At 37.3% G+C, this 10060-nt stretch overlaps 1 protein-coding gene across 1 annotated transcript; it reads left to right on the top strand.

The window, feature by feature from the left end:
* The first annotated feature begins 960 nt into the window (after positions 1 to 960).
* Positions 961 to 7206, top strand: LOC146135221 (UNC93-like protein). The gene is made up of 8 exons (XM_083395709.1): positions 961 to 1093; positions 2384 to 2533; positions 2883 to 2947; positions 3872 to 4163; positions 5126 to 5232; positions 5694 to 5888; positions 6498 to 6660; positions 7031 to 7206. Exons 1-8 carry the CDS (start codon positions 961 to 963, stop codon positions 7204 to 7206), a joined length of 1281 nt encoding a protein of 426 aa, XP_083251835.1.
* The last annotated feature ends 2854 nt before the right edge of the window (positions 7207 to 10060 follow it).

Genomic DNA, 10060 nt, shown 5'->3' with positions numbered 1-10060 from the left:
GACATATACAACATAAAAATTAGCAACTCAGGTCTTGCAGACCAATTCCAACAGACCAACGAAGCGTGACACAAAGCGTTGTCATAACCGAGTACTGCTATTAAAGCCAATGTATTTTTACCCACAGTAAACTTGACGGCACGAAACATTAGCCGTCAACTGGGCACACAGTCATAGGGCAAACCACTGTATTGTAACTGTCGGGGACGGATTGAACTGAGCACTACGTCGATTTGAAGTCGAAGTTTAGATCAAGCAGAAGATTTTATGTAGGGTTGTTTGTGTCGATCAAATGAAAAGTATTAGTCGTTAATTGAATACTTAAAGCAATTATTTTACGAAACTGTTATTTTTTTTAAAATGGTGTTGTTTTATATTTATAGATCAGGGGTTCTTAACCATTTTTGTATATTTTACTCTTTTAACCAAGATGAATATCAGATTTACCCCCAATATGTAAAATGGTGCTCATTTATTAAAAAAACGAAAGTAACAAATTACATTAGTTATATTTAGTGTGACGGCTGACCTTTTTTTTGACAACAAGTTGTTCACTGTCTGGTAAAGTAGTAGAGAATGCACAACGAATGTCAGATTCAACATGTTAAGTCGGTTTCGTGCTTTATATCTGATATGCAGAGAAGCCGCTTTGCATAAGTTAGTTGGAGAAAATCAAACCAGAATATTCAGAGCTTGAATACCTATCCTTGGATTTACCCCCTAAAACAAGGATATTTACCCCCTGGGCTAAATTTACCCCAGGTTAATAAAAGCTGTTCTAGATTGATAACATTAACATGAATGGCGAAAATTTTGTTGCGAAACTTTAAATGCCAATTATATAACATATCCTAGTTTTACAACAGTATTTTATTTTAGCACCGTAAACTTTAATTTAAAAATTCTTGCTCTCATCAATGAGAGATACTTTTGGTCTATTTACTTTAAATAGTCACATCAATGGGTGAAGATTTGGAAAAGCGGAAGCTCTTGATGCAGTTCGTCGCCTTTATTTTGGGTGTCGCAGTTACTGTTGGATCATATGTCAGTTTGATCTTTTTGCAGTCCAGCTTCAATATAGAGAGCGGTGTTGGTAAGACACATCTTAATAGATCATTAAGTCTGCTGTGTGCTGTGAAATATTAGTGTGCATTACGACATTTTTATGTGTGGCAAAACGTTTTATAGATTTGCTAAATAATCTTCTTACTTATATTACTAATAGGCAGAGAACAGTATATAGCTGGAGTAAACGTGATAAGCTTGGAATGTTTCCAAACACGCATTTTAGGTGGATGATTTAACACCCTAATGGGGGTACTGCTGTATATCAGTGATCGGCAAACTTTTTTTTGTCGCGGCCCAAAGTACTTTTTTCAGAGCTATTTAAGGTCCACCACGTAAAACCACTACGAAAAGAGTGGCGAATTCAGGAGATTTGATTTTAAGGTGAAATATTAGACGGCGCCTTGATGCCCAAAACACTGGCATGCCATAAAACGATTTATTTATTTATTTAAAGTTAAAGTTCGCAAAAAATGCAGGCACTCTTAGGGAAACATTGGCACGTGTGCCTTTACAAGCTGAGCCAACACAGCCTGTTGTGCCGGAGCAGGATTTATGACTGGACGAAATCGCACATTTACCCGGAGTCGGAGTCGGGATTCCAGAGTAGGGTTCAATTGTCGGCCGAAGTCGGACTCAGATTTTATGCTAACCGATTAGGCAATAATGCACACCAACCAGTGGCGTGACCAGTCGAAAATATTAGGGTGGCAAAATTTTCGAACTAGTAAAACTGCAATTTTTTACAATATTAAAAAAATAAGTTCATTATTGCTTGTTTAGATTTGCCATTGTGTTTACTACTTATCGAACATAAATTAATACAAAATGACTAAAAATTAGTAAGTATAACAAACGTAAAAATAACTACACCGTTTGTGACGTAACAGTGCGTGACATTTACAGGTGTTGCATGCCTGTGATCGACGGTTATGGTACTGCTCAAAAATGCTACAAAACAAATTATTAAGAGTACAACATTTATAAATTTTTCATCCCTGGTTACGCCTATGACACTAACCTTAAGATGACTGAAAATATTCCGCTATTTACTTACTACTTTGCTGTCCATTGAGGGCAAATGTAAAGTTGCGATAAAACGGTTTAAATTCAATTAATAATTTAGTCAGCGAATAAACTCTAGTTTAATAAAAAAAATCCCAACGTTTTAATTTAATTTATTTGTTTTTGCAATGACGTCATTCAGTATCGGTATGGATCGCGATACTCTTAATCCAAAATATCGGGTAGCAGTATCGAAATAAAATGTCACGTATTGGAAATCCCTAGTTTAAACACAGAACGTATTTTATCGCAGGTCTTACCGCCTCGGCCACCACTTATATGGCTGGTGGATTGTTTACAATACTTGGAACACCAGTTGTGATCCAAGAGTTTGGGGCGAAAAGTGCGATCGTGGCTTGCCACTTTGGATATCTCGCTTACGAAGTCGCTAACTTCTATCCAAGTTCGTAAATCTGCTTGCTAAAAGTTAACAGCATTTTTTTAAGGCCGAGCCTATTTTGTATGAAACTTTGTTGCCTTGCCAGGGTTTTTCAGCAATACTCATTTTTTGTTTAATGTTGAAATGACTTAAAACTTGTCTGAGGCTTAAGACGTTTGGCCCAATTTCATTAAAATCATTTCCGCTTCGGATAACTTGCTAAACCTTTACAAAAACGTTATCACATACAAAAAGGAGGGGTCAGAAAAAACTAAAAGGTCAATTTTTCCATTAAATTATTGAAAACGGTGCATCAGGTGCACTTAAGTCAAGACACTGACTTAAGTCATTACAACACTGATTCCTGTTGCAGAGTTTTACACTATGATCCCAGGAGCCCTGCTTGTTGGAGTTGGTGAAGCGATGATGTGGCCAGTCGTACTCGTTTTCATCGTTCACTTCGCTAGAGGTTACTCCCGTTTGCGAAACAAGCACCGAGATTTCTACCAAGCGAAGTTCTTATAGGCTGTCTGTGGTTCGCATTTAAACTGACCATGGTAAAACATAATATAGATTTATACACTTCATGGCTGTGTTGTAATGACTTAAGTCAATTGTTGACTTAAGCCACAGTTTTAAAATGACTTAATTTGACTTAAGTCTTTGGGACAAAATGAATTAACTTTACTTAGGCCTTTTAAACAAATGAATGGCTTTGAAATAAAGTGTTTTCATATAGCGATTTTCAAGTTTTGCACAAAAACGTTTTGCTTGAAATATGTTAGGCTTTTGTTAGTTTTTAGTAGATGTATTGATCATAATAAGACCAATTTTAATAATTTAACGTTTAATTTGTATGACAAGGACTTGAAATTGACTTGCTCTAATTATGACCTGACTGGGACTTCAGTTTTCTTACAAATGACTTGACTGGAAATTCAGTCATTTCAAACCCCAAGTCTTTTTACCCCGCTGCATATTGGCGAAAAAGCGATACTGATCCAGCAAGTACAATTTTAGTAGGCGAAAAATATAAATATAACGGGTGGAAACAGAAAAAAAAACGACATCAAAACGTTTACACAAATTCTTGGTATGCTTACGTAAGCTTGAATTAGTTTGGCAGTAATCTATCCTGACATTTTGATGTACATAACATTTATAAGGTTTTAAGTATTTCTGCTTGATTTTGCATCTGTACATATACAAATATATAAAAAGATTCATAATATCTGACACATTTCCGCTAGAGTGCAGCAAGGATACTTACTTTACAATTTTAATGACTTTTGTTTTTCGTTTATAGCAATAAACTAGCATTTTGGTAGAAATAATTTTATTTACACAACACTGTTACGTCAGGTTTTCTGTGGCCTTATCAACTACGGAATACTGTTCGCTGGGAAAGCCCCTGATGCGAGCTCTGGGCTCAACGGCACTCGGTCGCAGCGTTTACTGCGCGTCTGCGGTATCAACGACTGCCAGGATTCGAACCTTACCGCCCTGAACATCGACCAGTACGCACCTGACCAGCGCACCACTTACATCGTTATCGGCGTCATCGTGGCTCTGACGCTAGCCGGCGCTATTGATCACAGCTTGGTTTTGAAACAACTTGATCGAATCGTCGAATCGAAGACATACCCAAGAAAACGTAAGTTTGGATTATAATACAAAATGCCTTCAGAGTGGCTAACTGAAATAAGTCGGCCTGATCAAGATTTTTCCAATTTGAAAACATTAATTTGATGATATCAACTGAAACGTAAATATACAAAGTTTTTTCTGTGACCAAGCCCTTCTGGAGTCGTGCTGGTCAAAAGGGGTTGATCACTGAATGCATATTGAGTATATGTACATTTCAGTTGCTGAATACGGGCTGTTGATCCCCGTTCATTTAGCGTAATTGTACAAACAGGTTGCAGCAGGCAATGGTCGTTGTACTAATCCTGTTTAGCTAAGTTTGTAGAGCGACGGTTCCGGTATGTGCTGAGGTTATGAGTTCGAACCTCTTCACAGGCTAGTAATACAAACAGGATCAAACAGGCAACGGTGTCATGGTTGCTTCTCGACTTGCTCCCCTCTGAGCCTGTGTATGAGCCTTTGGGCGACGGTTCCGGTATGTGCGGAGGTTGTGAGTTCGAACCTCATCACAGGCTACTTTTACGAACAGGATCAAACAGGCAACGGTGTCATGGTTACTTCTCGACTTGCTCCCCTCTGAGCCTGTGTATGAGCCTTTAAGCGACGGTTCCGGTATTTGTGGAGGTTGTGAGTTCGAACCTCACCACAGCTCAATTGTTTCTCTAGCCTGGCCTTGCTTGCACGTGAATCCTGAGCAAGTTGACAGACTTCGATTAGTCTTTACGAAGGAATCCAGTCTTGACAACACATATCAATAATTTCAAATTTAAACTGTCCTATGCTGGAAGGCCTAACAACACTTCTTGAGAGACTTGAACCACATAAAAAATATGTCTAAAGAGCGTTTTACCCCGGTATAATATTATTGGTATACTGAATTCACTAAATGTTCGTTGAAACTTCAAATCTATGAACTAAGTTTGCAACAATATCTTTTACCTGAGCCTAATGTAGTAATTTTATTCTTGCTAGAATCGCGTTCTTTGAGCGTTGTTTCTTTCGGTGAAAACATCGCAACTCAACCTACAGTCGGTCCTTTTGCAACAAATGAAATTTCCGAAGAGGCTAAAACCAAAATGGTATGTTTTTTTTAATTTTGGGGGAGCTTTGGCCTGAGTTTGAAAGATGTCTAGGAACAAAAAGGATTTTCTTGTAAAGTTGTTTAGTGATAGGCTCAGACAAAGTTTACAGCGCTGAAATAAATTTCCATTGTACGAGCGTTTGGTGTCATTCAACCTGAAGATATAGGTTGCCGGAACGTTGGTGAAGAATCACAGTTAAGGCCCGTTAACACTACAGCTGCACTGAGCTGCGCTGAGCCTAAAAATCGCTCAAAAACGTAACGTTTTTCTATCGCTGCACTGGGCTTGAGTTTAGCAAAACGTGAAACGCTCGCCACAACAGAATTTAAATGCAAATTACGCTTTGCACAGCTAAGAGTAGCCATAATGTAAACGGGCCTTGACCATAGAAGCTCTTTTGATTAATAATACTATGGCTGGTAGCAACATAATACACTGATTTCAATATTGCTTTACAGTCAAACGATTCGACGTCAAACGTGCTTCGAGTTCTACGAGTGGTTTTTGAAACCACGAAATCGACTTTTCTTCACATGATTAAGCCTCGCCAGTTGCTCATTACACCTCTAACCATCTTAAATGGCATGCAACCAGCTTTTGTGTCTGCCGAACTTACAAGAGCCTTTGCATCCTGCTTACTTGGGGTAGATAAGGTAATTCTGTAGTAATTTATTCGATAAAACTTACATAAACACATGCGTGTACAACAACTATACTGTAGTCATGCTGAAGTCGCCCCGGTATGGCTGAGGTCATGAGTTCAAACCTCACTCACGGATAGATTTTGCTTATAATATCTTAGTGCTGTAAACATGTCAATTTGAAAATGTCTCAGTCAAGACATTCGTAGAAAACTTAATATCCGACTAGAGTCATTCGTATATTAACTTAAGTGCAAGTCAAGCAATTGATAGAATAACAAAAGTTCAAGCAAGTCTTTTTCATTAAATCAAGTAATAAATATAAAAAGCTATTTCCAAGTTAAAAACTTGTCACGAAAATTAAACGTTATACTACAAAAATTGATCCCAACATTTGGCGAGCAAATTGTTTTTTTTGTACAAAAATTAAGACAACGCAATTTTATAACAAAAAATGCTTAAAAACACACTTCAACGTAAGTCGAGTCTTTAAACACAGTGACTTAGATACCCACACTTGATTCATTACAAAACTGTAAACTATCGAAGGCTTCTGGTGTTTTAATATCTCCAGGCTAAAGTTTACCGGTGCTTGAATGCTTGAAACTTTTTGTTCTATAGGTTGGACTGTGTTCAGCCGTTTACAGTGTGGTAGTTGCTCTTGGTGGTTTATTATCAGGCGAACTCATATCAAGTTTCGGACGGATCAAACCTCAGATGTTCGCCGTCCTTCTGTGCCTCACAAACTACACTTTAATGTTGACCTGGACGCCGACTGCTGGCAGTACTTGAATTTCTCGAATTTTGCGTTGAAGGTTTGTTGCTACGGGTAAGTAAGGCGCTGGCCCTAAAAGGCGAGCCTGACAGCTGCCTAAGTATGTTCATTGTATACACTTGACTCCAAGGAACAGACCTCTGAAGATAGCTGTTGTTAATTTCTTGAAATCTAGACAGAGTCACTTCACTCAGTTGATATTGCTCGTTGAGTATATATTCACAATCCCAGAACACCCAGAACATAACACGGTGATTAAAGCCGCTGGTATAAAAGCCGCATAAAGTGCAATCCAACGCGAAACGCCGATAATTCATTAACGAAAAAATTGAAATGTAGAAAATGCTTACATTTTTAAGATATTATTTTGTACCTTAAGATTTATACGCCGCCTACTTTCCTAAGAATCAGGACACAGCCTACTCTTACTGGTCCCTTTGGTATTTTTGCGGATACGCAGTCCAGTTCGCTTGGAGCGCCAGCATTTGTGTGCGGGAGAAGATATACATTCAAATCGGGATCCTACTATTTGCAACTCTTTGTTACCGTAAGTGAAGTAGGAGCTTGCTTCAGAGCAGTGCTTGTCAACCCGTGTGATGGTACGCACTTGTACGGACGGAAAAAGTTGTAGTGCGGATGACAAACGTCGTGCGGATGTATGTGCGGATGAAAATGGTGCATGTTATTAGTTTTATATGTGTAATACAGTAATAAAATAGCTGGTGCGCCCACTTGCGTTACAGATACAGTAATAGAGTCTCGTAGTGGTTCATTGCAGCTTAAGCTATCTATTTTATATCGGTCAAGGCTTAGGCTCACGGTTTTAATACACAAACCCTTACATTGAAAATAAACTAAAGAAAAAAACTAAAAGTTGCAAACTTACTGAGCTTGTTTCGTGCGAATGAAAATTTTCCGAAAAAAAAAGTGCGGATGGAAATTTTAAAGGTTGAAAAGCACTGCATTAGAACCTATAATTACTTTACAACTAGCATAACTGTATGTTTGCTTATATTTGCAGTTTATGCCGAATTCCGAGAGGCTGGAAATAAAAGAAGCAATTGACATCCTAAACATCACAAACTGCTTTCAATATTTGTGAATGAATATGAATATGCTGAATTCCGTTATTGAATTGTGAATCTCTTTCAACATACCCTACAGTACTTATAGTCAAATAGCATTCACTTTAAAAGTTAAAGTCACCTTTTTAAAAATGCTTTGGCAGTGCATAATGATTGTAAAATGAATTTGTTTTAGAGTTTGTTTTCTTTTTTGGGATATTCGGAATAATAATAAACTTTTTCTTTTTTGTCTTCTTTTTAATACAGCAAAACAAAAACAAAAACATAATGGATTTTCGGTAATATCCGATGGGAACCCATACGCGATGTCAAACCAGTATTGATACTCATACGATACAAAGAAAGTATCTACGCCGATCTGATACCAAAATAGTATAGGAATTAAAACCCTGATTAAGGAGCTAACGCATCGATTATACTTTGGGTTAATCAAACATAGGAGATTGGAGGCATTAAAGTTTAAAAAAATAAAGGCCTAATAACAATCTACAAAGTTCCCCATGAACTTCTAAATTTTGTAGAAATGAAGTCACATTTAAGAGGGTCTGTTTACTATACTTTTTCTATGGATTTTTGGAATAAAATGTCAATTATTACTTGAGAAAAAGGAATTCGACAGCAGGTGTTTAGGAATTTACAATGTTAACAGGTCGGTAGTTCATAATAATAATTAATAGATATAGATAACAACTGATATTAAAACACAGCTACACAGGCTCAGTAAAGTCGCACAGTTTTTAGGTTTACGCTCCCAGTAACGTTAACCTAAAAGACTGGGCTTGATTGTTTGGGTTGTTCACCATTAATAATATTAGACATCACCTTTTTGAAATGTAGAATTTGTTCTTGCCGCTAACATGTCACTAGAATTTCGCGTTACTTAAAATCTCGAGCGTTTTAGTAACTAAATTTGTTCTCTGGCAGTGCAAGGTAATCAGTTTTGTTTTAGGGCGCCACCAAAACCTCCTACAGAAATCAAAACTCAACTTTCGACTTTTCGATAGTTTGAACTTTCGACAGTTGAAAGGTTTTGCCTTAAGCAAGCACTGAATATTTTTAAAAAGTTTAAACTTTGTTTTTGGCCCACTATAAGGAATGGTGTTGTAACACTGCGTCAGTCATATTTGATAGCCCTGATTTCTTCTGAGATGTCGGCAGTTGTTTTTTTAAAAGGTGCGAACAAATGTGCAGGAGAAAAGAGAAACGCGAAAAAGGTGCCAACCACATAACATTTGGTCACAATATAGCCCCTTGCAAAACGTCTATCACTATAAAGTAGCGTGTGTTACACATCTGCATACAGATAAACTACTGCACTAGCACTGTAGGTTGTACGAGTTAGAGCAATTAAAGGTACCAATAAACTTTTTCTCAAAGGGCCGGACGACTGTAAGGCCTAACGATAGCGTCTTAGATGACAGAAAATATTGACCATGGCGAGTTAGTTATGAAATTATGTGTCTTACTTTATTAACTTAATTATCGTTCAGCGAAGGAAATATAAATAAATGTTCAAAAAAACTGTAGTTAGCCTTAATAAAGTGTCGCTCAGTAAATATTTTATCAAACTTTAATTTAAAATAGCATCTGAAAACATTTCAGCTGTACTTTATATTTTTAAAGGAATTATGCCGCGGCATGATAGAATTGAATTTGCAGTCTGAAGCTTGGTTACCCCCGAGTTAAATATTTTGCCGTACTCAGGCTGCTTTAAAAACTAATTAAGGAGAACTAACATACACCTTGGCATATTATTATATCAATTATTTTATTAACTAACGTGATTCGTTTAACAACTTGTAAATTTAGGTGCACATTGGAATAGAAACTTTTTTAAAGTTACAAATAAGACCTTCGTTAAAGTTGTAAAAGTTATTGCTTTAAAATTGTAGCAAGGCCTTTATACAGCAACAACGAAGATACCTGTTCAAGGCTTACAACTCTATCGGCTAAACACGCATTTTGCCAAACAAGCGTTTGACGCGTTTCCGAAATTAAGCAAGACAAGAAACAACAAGCAGAAAAAACACGATTTTACATATTTTCTGGTGGTATTTGAACAGCAAACCAGCAAAAAAATGGCAAGAGAAGCAGCCCTGGCCGCAAAACGATGCTTGGAAGCACAAGATAACGGGATTGTGGACCTTTCTGGGTGTCGACTGATGAACGTACCTCAAGCATTTTACATGGTTCTCAAACGAGCGCCGGTCACCATAATCGACCTCTCGGACAACGACTTGAAAAGTGTGGCTTCATTTTGACCATATTTTGTTACTTTTGGGTTGATTTTGTAGAAGAAGCTTAAATACAAAAAACGTCAGTTG

Source organism: Ascidiella aspersa, chromosome 8 (genome assembly GCF_963924565.1).
Source record: "Ascidiella aspersa chromosome 8, kaAscAspe10.2, whole genome shotgun sequence".
Lineage (NCBI taxonomy): Eukaryota > Metazoa > Chordata > Ascidiacea > Phlebobranchia > Ascidiidae > Ascidiella > Ascidiella aspersa.
Note: the sequence above shows the minus strand (reverse complement) of the source record. Positions and strands in the feature narration are given on the sequence as shown.

Bases quoted from the DNA above. Each gene is read 5' to 3' on its own strand.
- LOC146135221 (XM_083395709.1), top strand. From the start codon at position 961: ATGGGTGAAGATTTGGAAAAGCGGAAGCTCTTGATGCAGTTCGTCGCC. The intron at 1,094-2,383 runs GTAAGACACATC...ATTTTATCGCAG, and splicing joins CAATATAGAGAGCGGTGTTG to GTCTTACCGCCTCGGCCACC. The intron at 5,889-6,497 runs GTAATTCTGTAG...TTTGTTCTATAG, and splicing joins GCTTACTTGGGGTAGATAAG to GTTGGACTGTGTTCAGCCGT.